This window comes from Mchenga conophoros, linkage group LG23, assembly GCF_057382185.1.
Source record: "Mchenga conophoros isolate Kocher_MC1m ecotype Shallow Benthic linkage group LG23, M_conophoros_male_GT1.1, whole genome shotgun sequence".
Classification (NCBI taxonomy): domain Eukaryota; kingdom Metazoa; phylum Chordata; class Actinopteri; order Cichliformes; family Cichlidae; genus Mchenga; species Mchenga conophoros.
Window position 1 is genome coordinate 4,539,600 of NC_140547.1, and position 23,645 is coordinate 4,563,244.

General features: G+C 41.8%; 2 protein-coding genes across 5 annotated transcripts; one reads left to right on the forward strand and one right to left on the reverse strand.

Moving 5' to 3' along the window:
* The first annotated feature begins 564 nt into the window (after window positions 1-564).
* On the forward strand, window positions 565-22,081 carry tpm4a (tropomyosin 4a). 4 transcript variants are annotated; one of them, XM_085264183.1, is made up of 9 exons: window positions 565-910; window positions 3,225-3,350; window positions 17,045-17,178; window positions 17,313-17,430; window positions 17,539-17,609; window positions 17,721-17,796; window positions 18,807-18,869; window positions 19,104-19,173; window positions 20,915-22,081. In XM_085264183.1, exons 1-9 carry the CDS (start codon window positions 797-799, stop codon window positions 20,995-20,997), a joined length of 855 nt encoding a protein of 284 aa, XP_085120309.1. In that variant the 5' UTR covers window positions 565-796; the 3' UTR covers window positions 20,998-22,081. The 4 variants fall into 4 exon arrangements, with proteins under 4 accessions (XP_085120309.1, XP_085120308.1, XP_085120312.1 ...); XM_085264182.1 differs by lacking the exon at window positions 20,915-22,081 and adding an exon at window positions 20,086-20,291 and having other exon boundaries at window positions 566-910; XM_085264186.1 differs by lacking the exons at window positions 565-910; window positions 3,225-3,350 and adding an exon at window positions 9,170-9,682.
* On the reverse strand, window positions 21,933-23,638 carry LOC146546450 (small ribosomal subunit protein eS27-like). The gene is made up of 4 exons (XM_085264188.1): window positions 23,492-23,638; window positions 22,688-22,796; window positions 22,489-22,599; window positions 21,933-22,396 (listed from the first exon to the last, which is right to left on the reverse strand). Exons 1-4 carry the CDS (start codon window positions 23,495-23,497, stop codon window positions 22,368-22,370), a joined length of 255 nt encoding a protein of 84 aa, XP_085120314.1. The 5' UTR covers window positions 23,498-23,638; the 3' UTR covers window positions 21,933-22,367.
* Window positions 23,639-23,645: the final 7 nt, after the last annotated feature.

The following is a 23,645-nucleotide window of genomic DNA, read 5'->3' on the forward strand; positions in this document are numbered from 1 at the left end:
ATTGGGATAAGCCAACACCCTCACTTTAAATGGCTTAAAAGTCACAATAGAGCGATCACATCATGGAAACTTCCTTTCTATAGTCTCCTTTCTACCTGTCTCCTTCTACTTTGCCCGTCTATCTCTGTTTGTCTTATATACACACTCTCTAAGGCTTTGAGTGCGAGATGCTGTGTGCCAGCAGGACTTGTAGCCATTGACAGGGGGTTAAATGTGGAAACAGGACCTGCGCGTCTGATCTCCGTCTCTTTGTGAAAACATAGCAACCCAAATAAGGAGATCGTCCACGGCTGAAGAGCGGAGCAGCCAGACCATTCCTGAGAGCGAGCTTGGATGGGTTTGATAGGGTGGAGTGTGTGTCTAAGAGAGTGATAGCCAGGGAGTTAGGATGGAGTGGACGCAGAGTGGTGAGTGGCTGAATGAAGAGAGGAATGGACAGAGAGTGAGAGGATGGAGAAAAGTGATGGATGTAGGGAGGGAGGGGGAAACATGGGAGGAGGATGGCGATAGGGGTGGTGAGTGGAGACTGGAGGCAGGTTCTGTTGAAGTTTAAATAACCATCCTTATAGGGCTTGACTCTCCATCTCTGTTCACAGCTCTTTCTGTCTCCTTCCATCTGTCTCTCCTTTTCTGCCTCTGCCTCTCTTGCTTTCTCGCTTTCTCTGCAGCTTTGTTCAGCTCGAGCTTTCTCCTGCACTGCAAGCAAGGCTGAATCTCCTACATCTCAGCGAGAGCCCAAACTTTTAACGGTGCGTTTGAACATCTCAGAGGGAGAAAATCCAGCCGAGCAGCCACCATGGAGGCCATCAAGAAGAAGATGCAAATGCTGAAACTGGATAAGGAGAATGCCATCGACCGGGCCGAGCAGGCAGAGACAGACAAGAAGGCGGCAGAGGACAAATGCAAGCAGGTGGGAAAGACAGAGCAAGAAAGAGATGGATCACAAGGGATTCCAGCGCATATAGAAAACATTTTAGATATTTTTTAGGGCTATTGATCTGATTTTGGAAATACGCAACTAGAACTGTATATTAAGCAAAAATGTATAGATTAAGTTTATAGTTTACTTATAGATTTACTGATTAGTTGCAACTTCTGAAGCGAAATTTATTTCAAAACAGTTTTTCATGAAAAAAGAAATGTCCACACCCAGTAAATGTGCTTTTCTCTGAAGACTTTTCTTTCTATCCAGTTCTTAAACTAATCACGACATTCAAACCATACCAGACATACCTACAAGGACACGGTGTGTAAACAGTTCTTACATTTATTTATTCTACATTCTTCACAGTTAATTTACTGGTTTACTTTGCTGGGAAATATTTTAGGAAGTAGTTTAAGTTTTTTTTCTTTTTCTTTTCTGAGGAATGCCTCATAGTACAGATGATCCAACCACAGGTCCAGGAAAGTTTGGAAGTTATTAAATTGCTGACTTTGGATCAAATGAGGTGCAAATCGTTGCTTTCAGTTTCCACTCGTTACTTTTTTATTCTTTAAACAAAGCTGTACTAAAGGAGATCTGCAGGAAAACAGTAGTTTGAACTTTTCTTCACTTGAACTGGTCAGCACCACCGGTACACAAGTGATGAGACCACCCAGGACCAGGATTTGGTCTTTGGGGAAAGAAAACAAGTCCACCTCAACCGCTTTATAGAGAGGACCAATTTAAAAGAACAGCCATTATGGAGACTGTGTGACCCTTAATAAGCATGCAAATGGACATGCATAGACACACAAATGGAGGATTAGACACACGTGCATGCGTGCACACACACACACACAACTTATGGTTCCAGGCGTCTGTGTGTTCTCGCTGATAACAGCTGTATTTTTAGAGCCCAGAAGAGATCGGCAGTGTGGGACACAGCAGGGTTATCAGATGTACTTCATGGACTCAGAGGGGAACACTGATTAGGGGGAACAGCTAACCCTGAGAGAGAGAGAGAGAGAGAGAAGAAAAGGGAGAAAGAGAAAAGAGATTAGACCGCATACCAGAGTTCTTGTCATGAGAGGGTGATGCCATTTAAATAAATGTTCTCCAAACATCATAAACACAGTTCTGCTTGCAAATTAGCCACCGCAGCTTTATCAGTTGCTTAACTTGGTTTCCTTTCAACCATCATTTTGCTCAGCAGTTGTTAACTCGATAAAAGTTTCATCATTATATCTTTGCAAAGGTTCATTCATCTGTGAGAATAGATATGATGGTCTCAGTGCTCAGATGAATGCAAATAGAATAGAATAGAATAGAATAGAAGAACCGACCATACCAGACTCCATCAGAATAGAATAGAAAAGACTACACCAGAATAGAATAGAATAGAAAAGAATAGAATAGAAGAACCGACCACACCAGACTCCATCACCATAGAATAGAATAGAATAGAATAGAATAGAAGAACCGACCACACCAGACTCCATCACCATAGAATAGAATAGAAAAGAATAGAATAGAAGAACCGACCACACCAGACTCCATCACCATAGAATAGAATAGAAAAGACTACACCAGAATAGAATAGAATAGAAAAGAATAGAATAGAAGAACCGACCATACCAGACTCCATCAGAATACAATAGAATAGAATAGAAGAACCGACCATACCAGACTCCATCAGAATACAATAGAATAGAAAAGAATAGAATAGAAGAACCGACCACACCAGACTCCATCACCATAGAATAGAATAGAAAAGACTACACCAGAATAGAATAGAATAGAAAAGAATAGAATAGAAGAACCGACCATACCAGACTCCATCAGAATACAATAGAATAGAATAGAAGAACCGACCACACCAGACTCCATCAGAATACAATAGAAAAGACTACACCAGAATAGAATAGAAAAGAATAGAATAGAAGAACCGACCACACCAGACTCCATCAGAATAGAATAGAATAGAATACCAAATCACCGAACAGAACAGAGACTAGAATAGACCAGACCAGAAGGGAATAGAACAGAACACAAGAGAACATAACAGACCAGAACACACTATACTAGAATAGAATTGAATCGAATCAAATCGAATCTAAGAACAGAAAAAAACAGAGACTAGAATGGACCAGGCCAGACCAGAATAGAATCCAATCCAATACAACACCAGGCCAGACTACACTACACTAGAATAGACTAGAATAGAATAGAGGTTCATCTAAGGTTTTCATGCTAAACTGAGTTAAAATGAAAAAAACAGCACTAACAGTATCCTTTGTTTTAGCTGGAGGAGGAGTTACTGGATCTGCAGAAGAAGATGAAGCAGACGGAAGATGAACTGGACAAATTCTCTGAGGGCCTGAAAGATGCTCAGGAGAAACTGGAACTGTCTGAGAAGAAAGCTGCAGATGTGAGTGAACGGCACGCACACACACAGGAGGGTTCGGTGTCACTTCATTTTCAGGACACTTTACTCAAAGTTAAACTAGAAATCAAACTGCCAAATAACCATGACCATTACAGTCACTGAATCCTTGAATCCCGTAAAGAAGAACAAAGGATGTTAATACTTGTTTCATCTGACTCTGGCATGCACACATTACTGTGGCACTACTGAAAACTAGGGACCATTCTTCCACAGCTGGACTCTTTCTAAGCCGGCACCAGCTGTGGCTTTGCTTTGATCCTCGGTGAACGATTTGGAGCACTTCAGAGACAGTTACATTCCTGTGCAGCCACTCCTGAAAGATGAGCACACGGTTAAACTATAATCCCTTCACCCAAACACACACACACACACACACACACACACACACACACACACACACACACACACACACTGTAAGCCTCATCATGACATATGTTCTGACATTTACAGTTACACAAACATGAGGAGGGACATTTACAACAAATTGCATGCAGATGTTGCAATCATGATAGCAAAGGGACAAACATGCAAAAAATATAAGAGTTTTTCATTTTGTGCCACTTCACATGTTCTAATACAATTTACTAAAGGTGATAACTAAAATTAAAACAAACAACACAAAACAGTTTATATGCCTAAATTCACTTTTGGTACTTTAAGGATTTTTAAATATTTTAAGTATTTATGATGCTTTTGGACTTTAACTAAATAAATTATGTAGCATTTAAAAGTCAGTTTGATACATGAATGTGCAAGTTATGGGCACATCTAGGACACAAGGGGAGATAATTAGTCAATAACCTGCCTCTTGTAAGCTCACTGCATTGCACTTACAAGAGACAGGGAACAAGACGACCACTCACTCGCTGTGAATGCAGCACTATTACTTGGGCTGTTCTTACATCAGTGGAAATCAGTGCAGTCCCACATCAAACAGACTTTGTTCTAACGACTTAGCAGGTTTAATAGCATTTCATGTCCAAGCTGACTAATTTGAACATTTGGAAGCTATTATGTTTTTTTAATTCTTCGTTAAGAAGCACACTGCCTACATATCCAACAATGCATTTCAACCTCTAGCTGTAGCTTCAGGTAGCTTAACCCACAAACTTCAGGCATGACTAAGGAGGCGGTGAAAGAAGTCTGATAAGCTTTTTTTATTTCTAACTTCACACCACCAAATTACTTTATTGTCAAACTCGCAGTCTTGCAGTCAGAGCCAAATGATGGAGACACAGCTGGACCAAAAGCTGTAAACAGACTTCCCCTTTAACTAAACTCAAACTTGCAATGGCAACATTTTTTGGCTCTGGAGTATTTACTTTTTCTCATGTAAAGATGTAAATAAATGTAACCACCACTGAGAAATCCTATATGGATCTTGTTTGTGGACAGAAACAGTTAATTGAGTAAATGTAGCAGAACATTGGAATTGGCAGTTCTCCTGAGCCTAATCAGCTGCAATCTGGGAAAGGCGGTCATATTTTAGATTGGCATCACCACAAACCACATGGTTGTATATCTGTCAGTGGTGATTCATGCAGCACAGCTGTGTGTTTGCTTGCTTGTGTCCGTTACTGTGTGTTTGTATGGGTGGAAGGGGGAATCACATATATCACAAACATACAATACTGTTTACAGTATACCTGTTTATCAGTTAAATGGCATTTTAATAAAAAGTAGGGGAAAGCAGTACCACAGCATTACGAAGCAAAGTGAGCACAGAGAGAGAAGAGTCATGCACAAACCTCCCCCACCTTCCACTAAGATGTGGTATTGTTTTAGTCTCATGGAGGATATCCCAGGGAAATGTGATGTTGCACTAAACACAAAGAGAAAGGAAGTGCCTGCTATATAGACATAGACCTAGGGGCTGAGACATGCTGGTTTATCCTCACGCAGTGATTAAATAAACTCAGGATGGTTCTGAGAAGCCTCACATATAAACTGGGTCAAGTGGGCCCCTTGAAAACCCAGAGCATGACCTGTAGCTATCACTCTTGGGTGTCCTGTAGTGTTTGGAAAGAGAACTCAAGCAGTGCGAGTTGTGTTAAAAAATAGATGTCCACTATGGCATTTTTTTTAGATTTACCACAGAGTACAGAGTGACATCAAATTATGAAGTCTGCTCTGCTCCACTTCCATGAATTCCCCTCCACATGTCACTTATTAGAGGAAGCAGTCAAGTCATTACGCATCTGAATTCACACCGACCAAAATTGGAAACCTGAAAACGACTGGGAAAACAGAGGAATGAGCCAGCAGCTCCTGCAAGCAAACCGTTTATGATTCATGAAAAAGGGCACCAGAGCAGACGTGCTGATATTTAGGTCATCACTGTTTATTGCTAGCTCAAGCCACCAGACGAAGAGTCTATCCTTATAGATCTAAGTACTTAAACACAGTGCAGTGAAAAGTAAAGTTAGCGCATGTGGTCTTGGTACAGGCATTGATTACACCAATCACAGCAGCAACAGTCGCAGTTTTAGGGCAAAGCTGGTCAGCCGGGCGGAGAGAGCAGAGAACAGGCAGGGGGGGCTCTGGTATGTGAGGAATGTAGCTAAGGCAAACAGAAAGGCCCACACTCCTGTGTCTAATGAAATCAATGCTTCCAGCTTTTCTGGTGCAAGGGCCAAATCAGAGAGAGAGCAGCTCAATCAACACATGAGACTGACTGTGAGACATGTTCTTCTTGTTGAGAACAGCAGGACTGAATCTGAGATGAGCCTCGGCTGAAATCTGCTGGCCTACTTGCCCGTCCGCCCGACATATTCAAGCTCCCAGGCTGATCGTGTGAATAGGAGCCGATGGGGGGTAAACACAGGCAGGGCAAGCAGTGAAACATGAAAAATGAAGAATAAATTTGATTTACACCCACACAATGCACATCATCAGTCAGCAGGGAAGTGGTTCATGTATTCTGTATTTGCTCTCTGCTTCAAGACAAACACTAACACATTTCTATTTAGAGAGTTGCGGGTTTACTGAGAGGTCAGAAGTTGGAATGTTATATATATATATATATATATATATATATATATATATATATATATATATACACATCATTAATGTAAGGGCAGTGCTGAGTTATCAGCTAAGGCTTGGCTATCAATTTCTGTCCATAAACTGTTCTGTACAATCTAGATATCAGCTAATTAATGGTAACTAAGTAATAAAATACTGTAAGCTGTAATATAATACACCAAATGGCACCAACAGCATAAACACAGTGGAGGGGTCGAGCTCAGTGACTGCAGTTAGTGAATGTGAGGCCAACCAGAGATATCAGCTAGAGATGCCTGTGTCTGGATGCCTGTCTATCAAAGAAGTTACACCCCTAACTCCAGTACCCATGAGGATGTTACAAAAAAGACTAGACTCCCATGAGTTGATATTAGATGGGGAAATCTTATTTTTTTGCATGAGGCTGTAGACATGTTTCTTAATGCTCTGAAAGCTCGGTATTTGAACATGGAGTCTTGTTTTTGGAACCAGCAGCACTTTTTTGCACTCCTACATTAGCTACCCCCTTTTTTTCTTTTTGGCTTAGTGGCTTAGGTTACTGGTTAGTGTGGGTGTCAACCCAAGATAACTGACTACATCTGGAGGGTGCCGGGGCCACATATGGCCACATTCTTTAAGCAGCATACAAGTAATCACGTGTCCTCAGCAAAAACAGTGTGTGTACTCCTTTGGGCACCGGTGGTGTCTTATTCGACATAATGAAAATTTTGAAAAGGATTTAGAAATATATTAGAGGTTCACTAATCATCTTGGGCTGTTTAAATGGCCTGCAACACACCAAGGAATACTTATTCTGACGTCTTCTTTTAAATTCCAGCACACCAGTCACAATTTCTGGTCTTTGCCCACTGAAATAATCTAGGTGTTTATTGTCATATTGAGCAGGGGCATGACATTCTATTACACAAGTGGTCACTTGAGACCAGATGCTGTAAATAAAAGATGGATATAGCCATCGTGACCTTACCCGTTGGTTTGTGCAGACCTGGTGAGAAGTCTCACCATTTTTTCCCTTTTTTTAGAGCTTGAAGTGACCGTATATGGACGAGAAGATCTAGAGATAGGTTATCAGCTAACAGTAGCAACCTGGGTTAGCTGCGTGTATCTGTAGACTGCTATATTATTTGTCTGATTACTGCATTAAAATTGCTGAAAAAACACACCAACATCTCAAATATGGCCGAGAGGTCTATTTCAGAGACCTCCTCATATTAGGTAAGATCGGATTTAGCAGATAGTATAGCAACCTAGCTGGCATATGTTTGCTCAGTGTGACCATGGGCCTAGTTGTGCATCACTTTAGTTAATTAAAATGGGTCATAAAAGGAAAAAACAAACAAACAAAAAAAACCCGCGTTAGTATCTGGCTTTAAACATGCTTATTTCTGCAGTGAAGTTTAGTATTTGAACATTTGAGCCAATTAAATTTACCTGCTTTTAGCAAGCCTCAAGTGGCAATTTAAGGTATTGCCGTTTTTGGTACTTTACTGCTAGCTTCACCTCTAGAGGTTGCCCCTTGCTCTACATCAGGGTAGGCAACTCCAGGCCTCGAGTGCCGGTGTCCTGCAGGTTTTAGATGTGTCCTTGATCCAACACAGCTGATTCAAATTGCTAAATTACCTCCTCAAAATCTCATGAAGTCCTCCAGAGGCCTGGTAACGAACTAATCATTTGATTCAGGTGTGCTGACCCAGGGTGATATCTAAAACCTGCAGGACACCAGCACTCGAGGCCTGGAGTTGTCTACCCCTGCTCTATATTCATGTCAAGAATAATAAGGATACTTGCACAGTCTGAGCCCAACTAACCCTAGCATGCCATTTTGAAATATGCATGTGCCATCAGAGAAGAAAAAAAATCAATTGATAGAAAGTCCGGGTCATTCAGTGTATTCAGGTAGTCAGGTGACCTCAGTTTTTGGGGGGCATGTTAACTGAACCTGGATCCGGTCAGGTAAAGCTGCCTCGGATCATTAGTGTTGCCCCCACAGGCTTGTACAGTAGATGCATGTGGATGCATCACTTTATCTGCCTGATCCACTGATCATTCTGGAAGAAGACAAATCTGGACTCATCAGACCACGTGACCTTTGTCCTATCTTTATGCCCCATAGCAAACACAAGCCTTTTTTTTTTCCATTGAGCCTCACTGATAAGTGTTTCTTCCTCACTAGTTTTAATCATTCTCCTTAGCTGTATTCTGTGCTTGATGCAGGCCAGTTGTATGACCCCTCTGAAATGGAGCAACAGCTTCTCTGTGACCACGTGGTCGTTTAAGGTTAAATAACCTGTTGCCATCCAAAACACATTAATCGCTGCTGCTTAGGTTTGGATTTCCACCATGAAGTTAGAATGGAATATGCAGAGTGGCACTTTAACCAGTAGTCCACGATGACAGAATGAAATATAATTGTGTGGGGGTTTTTAAAAGAGGAAATACTCAAATTATTCACACTTCACTGGAGGCAGTACAAACTCAGGGGAAATTTAACTGTCACATCAAGTTTGTGTGAGACAACTAAACAATGGACACTGCGCCTTCACAATGACTGAAAGTAATTCATCCTGGCTCTCCTTTTTCTTTTCAAAGTCTCGCAGCAGTGCTCACATCAGTCACAGGGATCAGCTTTTTACACACACTCACTCACTCTCAAGCCCCGCCCTCTTCGGCGTCATCGACCCAATCACTCACTCTCCTCCTCCGCCACAGTCTGGCGCTCTTCTCACCGCGCAGCTTATTCTGTATGCTCCTCAAACTCTAACTGAAGCTGAGTCCGGACCAAAACGGCCACCTACATTCCCGAGGACCACTTTCTGCGCCGCTCATGAACTTTTCATTCCTACAATCCAGAAGAAACACTCGGGGAACACCTGGACACTCACGCTTCCTAGTTATATAACTTTTTGCTGCACTTGAGTGACTCCTTTACATTCCTCATACTTTATCTCCGGACTCACGCCTATTTTTCTCGTTTTTCCTTTCTTTTTTTTTTTTTTTTTAAATCAACGAACAAAAGTCTTATTTTTCTGTTACTCAACTACTCTGAATAGACCAAATAAGCAGGAATCAGTGGCCTCGTTTTTGCACAACATATACATAGTCATAACTGTTTTATTTTTTTACGTTTAGTCTTAAGTTAAGTAAGGAAACAGTAAACAATGGCAGGTGTGAACTCTCTGGATGCTGTGAAGAGAAAGATTCAGTGTTTGCAGCAGCAGGCCGACGACGCAGAAGATCGGGCTCAGGTCCTACAGAGAGAGCTGGACAGTGAACGGGAGCTCCGGGAAAAAGTGAGACAATCAACTCCTCTATTGTTCTAGCTTTTTCTATTGTCGCCATTTCCCATGTATTATAATCATTAAACACGGACTGAATTGTTCGTATTCGCCTCTCGGGCTCTAGAAAGTCTTATTAGTCTCATGTCATTGATTCACTGGTGGCGGGCGTGAATGTGCCACAATGCAAGGCGTTGGTCTGCAACGAAAAAAAAGTTTGGATTCCTACAGCTCTTCGCGCATGCTCCGTGTGACTTGAAGGCCGCTGTGAAACTACAGTGATTAGACCACGTAGACAGCGTTGAAGTGATTGTGCAAATTGTGGCGAATCTATTAGCCTGACCAGTTTATTTCTTTTAAAGTCAAACAATTCTTGTGTTAATTGTATCATAATTGTGACTATATTTTCAGTCAGATTCCATTTGGTTTGCGGGTTAATGGGACAATGTTTTGGACTTGGAATTTCAATGGAATTCACTTTTTAACACTGATTTGCTCAAAGGCACTTCGGCAAGGGTGGCTGTTTTCCCTCGGCAGCTGTCTGGTTGAAGGGCTGACCCTCGGGCCTCCACAGATGATCGGAAAATACAGGGCACAGTTAAAGAGTGTCTCCTCTGTTATTAGGGACACAAAGGAGTAGCTCCAAAAATGTTGCTGTTTTCAGCTAGAAGCAAAAGATCAGCTGCTTCATTGATCAGTCAATCAACAGTCAGTAACAGTTGAGATCACCTTTAAGTTTTTTATTATAAAACTGTAAATTGGTGAAGTTGAACAATGAAACAACTGAAAGCTGTTTTCCACACCTCTTTACATTAAACTGTAAAGTTTGGGTTATTTGCTCAGCTTGGGCTGAAATTAGTCATTGCTAAAGTTCCACAAATTGAGCGTCTTTAACCACTGCCTTCAATGTGTCAGATGTGACTCATATATTGAGTAATTGGCGGGTCTGTCACCTGCCTGTCTCTTGACTGTGCCCACATCCGAGTTTTATGGCTTCACATGCAGAAAAGGTAGTGGCTGGAGGGGAGAGAGAGAGAAACGCTTAGTAGCAGCACAGTTAGGCAACAGTTTTTGACTCGTTTCACGTGCTGCTTTATGGCACACGGTGCCATACTTTTTGCATAGGAGTTATTTTAATGATAGGACAATGAGAAAGACTTCAGGAGGGTGGGAGGGGAAGGTGTGGCAGTAAAGATATGGCAGCTGAACTGATGAAAGGAGTTGGGCCTGCTGCAAGGCAAAGCCCTTTGTTACAGGATGGCTATTAGGTAACAGGCCACCTTTTTAATTTGGCCAATGGGCGTGTGGGTAATTATTTTGGTATGGACTCACATACCGTATCGGTTTAAGAAGTTTGGCTTCATAGTTGGCTTGTTTGTGTTGCAGTTTGTGGTTGTTCAGTGGGTGCTTTGTGTACTTTACAAGTGTTTCTGTTCAATGTTTGTGCAAACTGCAGCATGAACTTCAAAACACTGACACAGGAATGGTAACTGAATGAATGAATGATATGGGGATGCCCCGTATAACTACATCTGCTGTCAGGGTGCATGTGTGGTCTCACATCAACGAAGAGCTGAAAGGGTTGTGTTTTTTTTAAGAAATTAATTGTTAGAAATTTTTTTATTGCATATGAGACAGACTGGCTGGTCAGTTTGGTCCAGCATTTCAAAACTGATGAACCAGGTTTCAGAGGTGGACTTATAGTTGTTGACCAGTACTTATAAGTATGTCTTGTATAGTGTGTTTACACTGAAATGGGAGGGTGTGGTTAAACTCTTATCTTCAGAGTGGATGCTGCATTTAAAAAAAAATTTTCATTCCTGTCAGGATTAACGTGCACAAGCAGTTTGATGTCCCACATGTCCCTCCATTCAAAGTCGAACACAGGGGTGCAACTGTGTGGCGAGGCTGGTGTGGTCCCATGTGTGAATAATTAGGACAACCTGGAGTTATTCCTTGGCACAGAAAATCCTTCTGAGTGCGGGGAGATCAAAACAAGAACCTTGCTGCGTGTAATGAATCATTCTTTAAAAATGTGTGAGGGAGTACAAAAACGTTGGCTTCATGTTATTGTGGTTTTGACGCTTCTGGGGAAGTTTCTTAACCTCTCGGTAATGATTTAAGGTTGTAGTCAAAGGCTTGTGATGCTTTTTGTTTATAGCCACTATTTCTCTACATGAATTCGTTCAGTTTTCGCAGCAGAGTCGTGTCAGAGGTGATCGTTTTGACTGTGTTCGGAGTCCTGTAAAGAGCACAGATGAAGCAGATTAGTTGTTTTTGGAACATGGAAGCAAATTTGAGTGCTTCTCCTTCTGTCAGGCACTTAATAATGACAAGATTAGTTTAAACAATCAGTCATGACCAAAATAAGAAAAAGAGACGGGAAAAAAATATCTGCTTCCTTTTCTGAAATTGAGGCTGTTGTGAGGACAACTTACAGTTGCCATGGTGAGCATCAGTGTTTCACCACACGCAAGTTGAAATACAGAAATAAATATAAAAAGGGAAGTGGAATTCTTACTGAGGAATCCCCACGCACGCCCTCCCTCCGACTGACCCTCCCAGGATGTCGGCTGCCGACCCTGGTCCAGTACTTCCTGCGCTTCTACTCCCAACACTTCCTGTCCCCTGGCTCCAGCCCTGATCAACAGGAAGATTACTGTGCTCAGTGAAGTTGGTATTTCTACATTGATGTGCCACTTCATCTTTAGTGTCCTGTTATGTTCTTATAGTTACTAACACTATTCTCTCCATGTAGAGCAGAAGTCTGCAGTCTTTTTTTGCACTACAACATTTAATTAGACACACTGAAGTTGCATCCTATGCTTATGGCAACTGTATTTGTTTACTTGCATCTCATATCGAGAGTAAATTGCAGGAAGCCATTCAAAAAAATGCTTATCGTGAAAAACGACGTCCCCACACTCATCTGCTGAGCTAAAGGTGTTCGTTTGTTGCTTTGTGCGGTCAGCTAAGGCTTTCTGCTGGGCCTCTAGGAGTCTCCAGCAGATTCTGTGGAAAGAATTACTTCCTGATTTCACTGTTTTCTTTGGACTTTCTCCCTGGGAATAGCTCAACTTTCCAAATATAACTGCCACATGTTGATACTTTTTGGCAGTCGCTGGCATCCTGGGGAACACTCCCATGTAAGTGGCTTGTGGCTTTGCTGATTATGCAGGCCAAGGCTGAGGGTTCTCATTCAAACGAGGAGTGGGTTATATTTGTTCGGTTAGTCCTAGCACAGGCGAATTTGCTGTAATGTCGTTAAATAGCATGTATACAGCACCAAGTTGTTTGAACTGCTTTTAGAGTCCATGAAAGTGAGTCACTTCAGCGAGTCTGTTTGCTTGTGAATGCAGAGTGGAAATGGTAACCTGAAGGAAACTCGGATTACCGGGATTCATATTTGACCTGCAGGTAAAAATCACCCTGTTAATATTTATCTGGAAAGTTAGATTGCATCAACGCTGGAAAAATTTGGTTTTTCTTATGGTTTGTGGATTCCTGGTGGTGCGGTTCACAAATGGGTTGCAATCAGCCTCTGATTAGGATTAGACACACTGAGCTGAAGACTCAGACCAGAGACGAGATCCTCCTAAAAGTCTGAGTACATGCTTTTAAATGGCGACAAATTGTTTAGCGCTGAAGGAGCTCATTGTGATGCTTGTCTGAATGTTTAACAACCGTCTTTTACATACTTCATGACAGACTGGCTTATACTTTATGCAGCTTTCTTTGCATGCCAGATCTTTGTGGGAAATGATTACACACTTTCTTTCTGTCACGAACCAACACAGAGTAACTTTAAGAGCAGCAGGCAGTCAGGAATAACTTGCACTGAACCCCAACAGCATTGTGCCGCTCATTAGCCCACTGCCCTGAAATCAGCCAGTAATTAGATTCCTCTTTCACTTGTCCTTGATGCTGTCTCTAACATATGTAATACACTCAGGTATTTCTTAAGTCACTCCCAGCAGTCTGCAGCCTCACTTCGAGTGCTCTAACTTCAACTAAGACAGATGAATCACTCCATGCCATCAGTAGTACCGTAGTCTGTGCCACTTACTAATGCAGTGTCTGTTAAAAAGGTAGCTTAATGTCATGGAACATCTTGCACTGCTTTCTTGCTGCACAATAAAATGAAACTATGGCAGTCAGTCAGTGTAATCTGCTGAAATCAGCCCATCTAAGCTCACTAATTAACACTATTTATTGGCTGGGAATGATGGCAGTTAGGCTCTTTAAATCCGCAGCTTATCCATAGTCTCCACTGTAGCTGGGAACTATTTTGTCAGCCCAAAGTTTTGTGTTTTGAGACTGTTAACAGTGGTTTTTATTTTTATTTTTTTTAAATCTCACACTAGAATTTAGTTCCCGAAATGTTGAGCTAAAGCTTTAGGAATCTTGTGGCTCTAATAGCCACACAGCCTGTTGGTTGCACTGAGCAGTAAAGCTCCATTCCTGACTTAGAAAGCTGGTGACATATTAACTTACGGTGACAACAGAGCAGCTACTTGTGTCCCAGTATCTTTTAAAGTCTGCGTGGTTGTTGCCTCAGTCTTCCTGATACTCCACCACAAACATTCTCCATAGTTTGTTTTACCATATAAGGCAGGGTGCGTCCCTGGCAGCCAAAGAATGAAAAGTGGGTGCTAAAGGAAGGGGCATGGCCAGAGAGACAGACGGAGCAGTGAAAGAAAGAACAATCAAAGGGAGGAAATGAAAGGATGTTGGGCAGCGTACTTCCTGTCACCTTTTTTCAAGATCCTCATTTGCTATATGATGAGTAGTGAAAGCTCGTCGTTAACCTTACTTCTTGTTTCTTGGCATTTATGGTAACATTGTTTTGACATCGTGTTCGCACAAAGGCTCTGAATACTTTTCAGTCCGCTTTTGCTGCTGGGCTTGTGGCTGCACCGGCCAAGGTTAAATGATTTTCTAAAGCTGCAGAAGAGTCTGTGGCTAAAACTGTGCATTCAGGATTTACAGGAAAGGCTCTTCTTTGTTCACAGCTCAGTCAATTAGAAGCATGAGATAACCTGTAAATACATTCATTTTTTTTCCTTTTAAACCTGACACAAGGGTGTCTCTGTCTGTATGGGGCTCCCCCACTCCCTGCCTTTTTTGCTATGAGCAGATGGCAGATAAGGCACCAGGTTGCACACATTTCTGTCACTGCCACCATACCGGTGTTAGCTGAGGTTTTTATGTTTGTCTGTTTTGATACTTGAACGCAGTTTACTGGGTAGGAGACTGGATAGCTGGTAAGTGTGTGTGTGTGTGTGTGTGTGTGTGTTTGAGAGAGGCAGAGATTGGTGCAATAAGAGTGTCTGTTTGCATGTTTGCAGAGCGTGTGCGTGTCTGGAAGCACATTACAGCAGCTGGTGCGCTAACGTAGCTGACCTAAAACAGATGAATAGCATGTTTGTTTGCGTGCTGGATATTGCTCAGGAAGTACCAATATCTGTTATTTCAGGTTGCAGTTGAATACTAGGTAACGTTTCTGGGCAGCCAGATGTGGCGTCGATGGATGCAGACCTGTGCGAGCGACACTGCTGATGAGATTTCAAGATGTTCTGAGCGATTTATGATTTTTCATTCATTCTGTGTCCGGTTCGGTTTTCAACGTCTGTCAAGTGCCAGCGGTTTTGAGACACATCAGCGATAGTTAGGCAGACATTTCCTGTCTCGTATGGGTGGCCTCCCCTGTGAGCTTTCTGTGCAGCAGGGGAGGACCTGGGAGAGGATGAAGAAGAGGGTGGAAAAAAAAACACACACAGACGACCGGCGGTGGGAGTGGCGGGTCACCAGGCCAAGATTAGATTAGATGGATGCAAGATGGAGAAAATACTAAAAATGAGAATGAAGCCTGTGCCATCATGCTTGGATTTCCTGAACATATCGAGTCTATGACAGAATGGAAGTCTCAGTATATTTAAGCTCTCTGTTCTTTGCATTGGTCCTTCTTATCAGTCATCTCATTTTCTATTTGTGACTTTCGGTCACCAGTTTCTGCGCAGAATGACTCCTCTGCCTGTAAGCTGAATGGTGGAGACACTGACGGTTGATCAGAGCGATTGCTGGACTGAAAAACTGGCTAATGAGTCACTGACCTACTAACTGCTGCCCTCATCAGAGCAGAGAATACAGCCTGCGAGGTTGTAAACATAATAAACTTGTGTGAGTACTCCGGGTTTCAGTGAATGGTTCAGCAACTTATCGGTCTGGTTGTGAACTTTCATTTTAACAGCAGGTTCTTTGTGTTATGCTAAGACTGAGGTCAGTTTTTACTTTGAATGCAACTCCCAAGGAGATGATTGTTGGATAAACTCCCCGACCAACAGAGGAAATTCTTGTGTAGTTGTCTGTTTGCTTTCTTTTTTCCTCTTTCTGGCTTTTTGTTTATCGAGGGCAGACGAGCAGAAGCCCATTCGTTCTCCCTCCTTTGCCCAGTTGTGGCTTGAGCATCACCGGAAATTGAGTTTGTCTAAATGTTTCGCTCAGACGTCCTGCTACATTGTAAGGAATTACACTTTCCAGCCAAATGCAGCATGTTCTCATTAAAGACGGTTAGAGTTGGGCCCTGCTTTTATGGACGAATCTCCCAACGACCTCCAGCTGCCTCCATTTCACATTTTAACCGTCACATTTTGATTTGAGAAACCCGAGTGACCCCAGAGAGCACACAGAGTAGATTACACTGTCTCCCCCTCACTCACTCACTCACTTGCAGCCTTTGTTTGGATTCACTTTGTTAGTGAGGATTAGGATATGAATGATAAGGGTGAATATTTCCCTGTCGTCATAGCACCATGATTATATTCAGGTGGCTGTATTTAAATATTTTTATCAGAGTTCTGGGTAGGCATTGTACTGTGTGACTGTATAGCTGCTCTTCCATTGACAGCTTTAAAAAAAAAAGTTTCATGTGGTGAAATATGCAACACTTGAGTTCATTTTTGGACTTTTGTTCATAATAGATGTGGTTTGGTTTTAAAGTGATGCATCAATTTGTTGGATGAGGAACTAAGTTTAAAAAAAGACAGAGATTCAACCTCCTGATAACAGTAGTTGTTAGGGAAGTGTAGACAGGACATCACCATATCCTGTCCACACAGGCCTTGCTTAAATCTACAAGATGTTAATTTTTATTCCCTTTTACTTTTAAAATTACGTCCTTCTGGTTGGTTTGGACATTCACTGATTTTTGTTGCAACAATTGCTGAAAACAGGGTGAAAAGTTCTTTCCCCCGACTTCTGTCATTGTGTCATTTCCTTCTCTTCCTGTTTTATGGTGGAGGACGACAGACAACTTCGGGTGACTTAAAGTTGAATAAATGCATGACTAAAGTTCTTCCTATTTTTTTTCCTTTGCAGGCAGAGGGTGAGGTAGCAGCTCTTAACCGTAGGATCCAGCTGGTGGAGGAGGAGCTGGACCGTGCCCAGGAGAGACTGGCCACAGCGCTGCAGAAACTGGAGGAGGCAGAGAAGGCTGCAGATGAGAGCGAGAGGTCAGTTTCTTATTCGCATTAGACACAAGTGGAGAAAAAGTCTGCCTTGCGCGGGAGAACATGTGTTATCTAGTTCACCTGACTTTCACAAAAGAAAGTCTGTCCTCTCCTCACGCTGTGTCCTGTCATCCCAGAGGAATGAAGGTGATTGAGAACCGAGCGATGAAGGATGAGGAGAAGATGGAGATTCAGGAGATGCAGCTGAAGGAGGCCAAACACATCGCAGAGGAGGCCGACCGCAAATACGAGGAGGTGATTCTGACAGTGACGGCTTAAGTGCAAGAGAGAAATTCCCTTATTCAGATCGTTAATAGCCTCTTAGTTTTTTGAGTTTAAAATATTTCTCTTTTTCTTTCTCAGGTGGCTCGTAAACTGGTGATCTTGGAGGGCGAGCTGGAGAGAGCTGAGGAGAGGGCCGAGCTCTCAGAATGGTAAATGCAATAAGCGCACAAATGTATAAATCCATTGACTCTCATACAGATGCATGGTCTCTTGTGCGGCTCGCAGATTAAAACAAAGTATGTGTGGGATTCTCCTTACAGTAAAGCCAGTGACCTAGAGGAGGAGCTGAAAAATGTGACCAACAACCTGAAGTCCTTAGAAGCCCAGTCTGAGAAGGTACAAGACGAAATGCATTGACACTTTAAGAAGTAATAATTCTGCTTTGGCTTTCTGGAGATTGGTGATGTTTTTCCAAACAAGAATCTTCCAAATATAGAAAAAAAAAATCTGATTTTATCCAGTAAAGGAGGAAAAAAAGGTTTCCTGTCAAAATGCATCAATGTGATTTGTGAACATCTAATAATATGACAAAACAAACTAAAACTTTAGGCAGTTGCTTTCATTGTCTTTCACAAACACAAACAGAAAAACTAAATATATATACTGAACACCAAGTCTGGCACCATGCACACACGAATCCTATCATTAGGGCTTTACTCATGGCTCGGTGCACCGTAATTTGGGTGAGCTGTCCTCAGAGAGAGAGAGAGACCACATGGCAATGGACTGTTTCATACTACCTCCATTATAACTGTGTATCATCAGGCCCTCCTTAAAACCATTTATTTTGCACTCAAGCTATTATATAAGGGAGCTCGGCACCTGAACTCCTTTGATATGCAGCTGTTTAAATATATGTTTGCACACCAACTTATCTACCGCATGACAAATTAGCCACTGAGGCTTTTTTTTTTCTTTTTCATGTGTGTATGAGTGGTGTTACTGGCTACGTAAGGTGTTTCAGGTGTGTGTATATAAGCAGCCAGTAGAAACCTGCCGCACTCAGAAATGTGTCTGCTTCATTCCTGCCCGTGCACAGGCATGCAGTGCAACGGCATGCCAGGTTTACCTCATGCCAGGTTTACCTCATGACAACTTTTCTTTAGCAAATATGGCATGGCTTGTCTTTGAAACCGACCTGCAGTGGTTAGCGTAACAGCAGAACTTGTTCCCAGGACAAGCCAACACCTTTCCTGTTACGTGCCAGCGAGGGAGTGGCGCCATGAGCTCTCAAAGCAATAATAATCCTGGGATGGTGCCGTTTTGTGCTCCCATTGTGTGCACGTTTGCTGCTGAAAGCTAAGTGTGAGCTAATGCTGTTTCTTTGCCTCTCCGTCTGTCACCAGTACTCAGAAAAAGAAGACAAGTACGAAGAGGAGATCAAAGTTCTGACTGACAAACTGAAGGAGGTGAGATGATGGTGTTTTCACAGAATTAAGAATAAAATTATAATAGTGAGAATAATCCAGTCATTCATAGACATTTGTAGCATTTTCCCCCCCATCACTAAAATGTTAAATGTGACATTTCCATAAGCTTAGCAAGGCTGGCTGAAAAGCTCTCCTGTTGCAGTCTTTCATGATGGATGTGTTTGTTGGCGCTCATCAGTTTGTTTTGACATGCTTTGTCTGAATTCCTCCCAGGCTGAAACCCGTGCAGAGTTTGCCGAGAGGACAGTTGCCAAACTGGAAAAGAGCATCGATGACCTGGAAGGTACGAGAGTCACATTCATATTGAGGTTTTTGGGGGATTTGCAGCATCTGTGGCCCAAAATCTTTTTCCTTTTTTAACAGAACATGTAAATGGTAAATGGCCTGTATTTATATAGCGCTTTACTAGTCCCTAAGGACCCCAAAGCGCTTTACATATCCAGTCATCCACCCATTCACACACACATTCACACACTGGTGATGGCAAGCTACATTGTAGCCACAGCCACCCAGAGCCCAAATCATTTTGTCTGCTAGCTTTAAGTGAACCTGCAAAGATGCGTTCAGTTTCATTAAATGGTGATTTATTTGCTGATGAACTACGAGCACATCTTCATACACAGTTGCAAAATCACTTACCTGAGTTTTGGCCTGAGTTCTAGAAGAGGTGTCCTATTTCAGCATCACTGGAATTTTTTTCCTGTGGAAAAGAGGATTTTCCACACGAACCAAATGTATGGAAACTATTTCACTAAGACAGGCTAATAAAAGACCCTTGTTACTGAAGGACAAGTATTCCATGTCAGCCACGAAGCTGCAGCGGCAGCAAAGAGGACAGAATGTACTCATATTTTTTTTTTTAGGTCAGGATCGTTCAGTTGTTGAACCACAGGCAGCTGAGTTCATGGATTTATTGGATCAGTTTTATGAGACTTTCACAAAAGTCTTAAATGCTCAAAGCTCCCCCAGCAACAAAAAACAAACGTGAAGAGCTTTGAGCATAATTAGGTATTCATCATTCTTTCTTCCAAGCATTTCTGCATCTTTAAAAAGGCTGACCTATTTTTTTGTCTCTTCCTTTCTCCCTCTGCTCTTTGCCTCCATCTGTCTCTCGCTCTCGTCCTGCTTTCGGCTTGCTTGTGTCGCTGCTGTCGTTGGCACCTGCCTCTGCTTCTTGTCGACCTCTGGCGTCCAGATGAATTGTATGCTCAGAAGCTGAAGTACAAGGCCATTAGCGAGGAGCTGGACCATGCCCTCAATGACATGACATCTCTGTAGAGACATGTTTCGCTCTTTCTCTCTGTCTGCTGTGCCTCTAAATGTTCATCTCCTCTGATCGTATGTGCCTCTGCTCATCTTACTATGCAAAACATAATTCATTAAAGCTCGTTTTCTTTCCTAGTTTGCAGCTTTTGTCTGTTTTTTGTTTGTTTGTTGCCAGTGTGTAAGGAAAAAACTGTTTGATGCAAAGTCTGAGCTAACTATATAGGTTACTATGATTTTCTTATTAACAGTGTATTTTATGATTAGTTGTTACTCTACGCGTTCATCTGAATATCAGTTTTACAAAGGTGAGCATTTCTGGTTTTAATGTGGATTAATAGTTTGCAGTCACCTGGGTTTTAATCTACACGCTTTGGTAGTTTCTGATTTCTATGTCCATAAAGTTTGCATAGATCTTAATGCCATTTCCACAAGGTGGGATATACGAATGACTTCACTGTGCAGCAAACGAGTCCTTTAAAAAGTCCATCCTGTATGATCCCACTAACAGGCTTCCAGCAGTTTATGCATGAAAGGTACTCTGTAGTGGTTGATTTTTATTTTTTGCATGTGGCACAACTTAACCAAACCAGTTATGCAAAACATCTGCCCAGTAACACTGACCTTTGTGCAGTCTTTAAAAAAAGGGGTGCTGTGTGACAAACCTCACGAAGAGATTACAGTGGCATGAAATGAGCGAGCACTGCTAACTGGTGATTGAGGGTTCACAGTGTCATATTTCTTCTTCTTCTTCTCCCCAGAGAAACTATCACATGCCAAAGAGGAGAATCTGGGCATGCACCAAGTCCTGGACCAGACCCTGCAGGAGCTGAACAGCTTATAAACACACACAGAGGAAGCTGGAGAGGATGAGGTCGTCATTAACATTCCATTAAACGTTCGACTCCATTCCGCCTTTCGAGCTGTAAAATCTTTATTCCCCACCTAAAGGGGGATTAACTTAATGCTTGTCCCCTTTTTTTTTTTTTTTTTTTTTCTTTTTTTTTATAAAGATTTTTTGAATCCACTGCTACTTTATTTTTTTTTAAACCTACAGATGTTCTTGTAGAAATTCGTTTTTGACCACTTACAAAGAACTGGCACTAAATTTGTCCAAAGAAACCTCAGATTTGGTCACTCAACCACTTAAACAGACTTAATTTTACACATTATGTGCACATACATTACACTTCTGATTATTTTTAATACATAGGCTACATATGGCATAGGGGTTTGCTCAGTCTTGTGTGGCTTTTAAGCGCCACCTACTGGTGATTTGAAGTTAGTCAACATTTTTTTTTCTTATTATTATTCCATTTGATCTCCAGTGGCTGCAAATTAACAGATATTTGATAGATCTGTGCTCGTCTCAGTCTCTTTTTGTGTTAGAACAGCACAACAGTCACGTGAACAGATGACCTGATAACAAGGCTCAGTGATTAAGACTTCTTTACATTTAATTATAACGTAATGCCTCTTTGGCCAAGGTGTTGAACCTGATGCGGACGTCCTGACCACTGATACCTAATGCATCATTACCAACAATATGCCATTGTGTAGCCAATATTTACAATATGAGTGAGCTAAACCCCAAACCACTGGAAGCTCAGTCAAGTTTTATCAACCATGGATACTTATTGTATATAGTAGAATAATGTTAGGTAATGTGAGAAGTTATATTTTTTTTTCCTTGGGTTTTGTTTCATTTACACCACTCCTTTTTGCCAGAGGAACTCTCAAAACCAAAGAACACACACAACACAGACAATTCATGAAATGTTTTTATTTTTTTTTGTGATGGTCATCGTGGTTTCATCTCATGTCAGAGCCACTGAGAGTGCCTCACATTTGGTTGAGACTGTTATGAAATACTTCATTCACCCACCCCCACCCCACCCATGTCAACCTATTAAAATGTTTTACAGAAATCATGACTTGTCTGAAGTTTTTTGCAAATTTGATTGTTGCATTTTACTCATGCAGAAGAAGTAATGACAATGTCTTTACAGGAAAGTGCTTCATTATGTCAATCTGCTTTGGAGTGTACATGCATTCAGATGATTCTGTCTCATTCAGCCCCACACGGGGGTCAAATCGTACTCATTTAGATAAATAGAGGCAATTTCTCTATTTGCTGAGGATTTGCAACATGGCATCGCTCAGCCTCGATTATCCTTGGGTATTTCTGCTGCATGGTTCCAGGTTCGTTACTGTTCATGTCTGTTTCTTTCTGAAGGCGCAGCCTAGAGGGAGAAATGTCAAACATTTCAGCAAGGTCTTGCAAGCAAATTAGGAGGATCTTATTCAAAGCTACTGTTTTTGGCATTGTACTTACCTGCTGTCAGTCTGCATTTCCCCCCTCGTGGCCTACAAAGGATTATAGAGCAGCCTGCACAGGGCACCACTGTCTGGGCATGGCTGAAGATGGTGGTGATCCTGTAACACCCTGATGAGCATTTGCAGATCAATTAGAGCTTGCCACACATAACTAAAAATAAATCCTAAAACTTTGCACCATGAGCCAAAATTCCTACCCATGCATTTAACATCCATGAAGTAAGAGTTTGGATTCTGCACCAGCCTCTTCTTCTTATGCTGCCTCCTCTCCTCGGCAAAACTTGGGTGCATCAGATCCTTAGCCAGCTGCAAGAAAAGGCAGAGCATTTTTTATTTTTATTTTTTAAACATGAGCTATTCAATTGTTCTGCTACTGACAGGATGGGGTTAATGGAGGGATAAGAATATGAAAATGATTATTTACAAGATCATGGTAAAACTGCTGTGATGTATGGTTTGGAGACGGCACTAACAAAACGACAGGAGGCATAGCTGACAGGAATTTGTACAGCTCAGGTTAACTGGTTTGGAAATTAGAGAAGAGGCTGAATATTGGATATACTGGATAAAGGTGACAGTGGAAGATGATGGGGATAGGGTGAGATGAAGACAGATGATCCGCTGAGGTGAAAGAAGAAGACAGGATTGTCTTAAGAGATGTACCGCAATATGTTTTATAGCCGTATGCCCCCTACAGTCTGAAGAATGAATTGCTAGTTAGAGGAGCAACATGTCCAGACAAGCCCAAGCATCATTCGTACAGTACAAGAACAATGGGCAGATAACAGTATATAACATGTTGCTACAAGTTCAATATTACAAGAGTTAAAAAAAATATTACTCACTTTATTGCTACTCTTTTTAAAATTCAGTACAATGTTGTATTTCTTAGTTCACAAAATACTGTTAAAGCATCTTTCTGTCAGTCAGAACTGTTCTACTTTCTAATATTTCTAACAAAAACAGTCAAATCTAAAAATTATAATAAGATTTTCACTTACAGACATTTTTGCTCAGATCGTCCGGTTTTCTCGTCAAATGTAAATAAATGATATAGCAAACTAAGCCCGCTATGCTCGTCACTAAATCCACCTGTAGTTTGGTGTAGGTCTGAGTTATAAGAATCGAGTAGGCGGAGGCTTCGTGTAAGGGAGG

Excerpts from the sequence above, each read along its gene's own strand:
- tpm4a (XM_085264183.1), top strand. The coding sequence starts at position 797 with ATGGAGGCCATCAAGAAGAAGATGCAAATGCTGAAACTGGATAAGGAG. Across the intron at positions 3,351-17,044 it reads CTGAGAAGAAAGCTGCAGAT|GCAGAGGGTGAGGTAGCAGC; the intron begins GTGAGTGAACGG and ends TTTCCTTTGCAG. Across the intron at positions 18,870-19,103 it reads TGACTGACAAACTGAAGGAG|GCTGAAACCCGTGCAGAGTT; the intron begins GTGAGATGATGG and ends AATTCCTCCCAG.
- LOC146546450 (XM_085264188.1), bottom strand. Across the intron at positions 22,600-22,687 it reads CATGGATGTTAAATGCATGG|GGTGTTACAGGATCACCACC; the intron begins GTAGGAATTTTG and ends AATGCTCATCAG. Across the intron at positions 22,397-22,488 it reads GAAATGCAGACTGACAGCAG|GCTGCGCCTTCAGAAAGAAA; the intron begins GTAAGTACAATG and ends TTCTCCCTCTAG.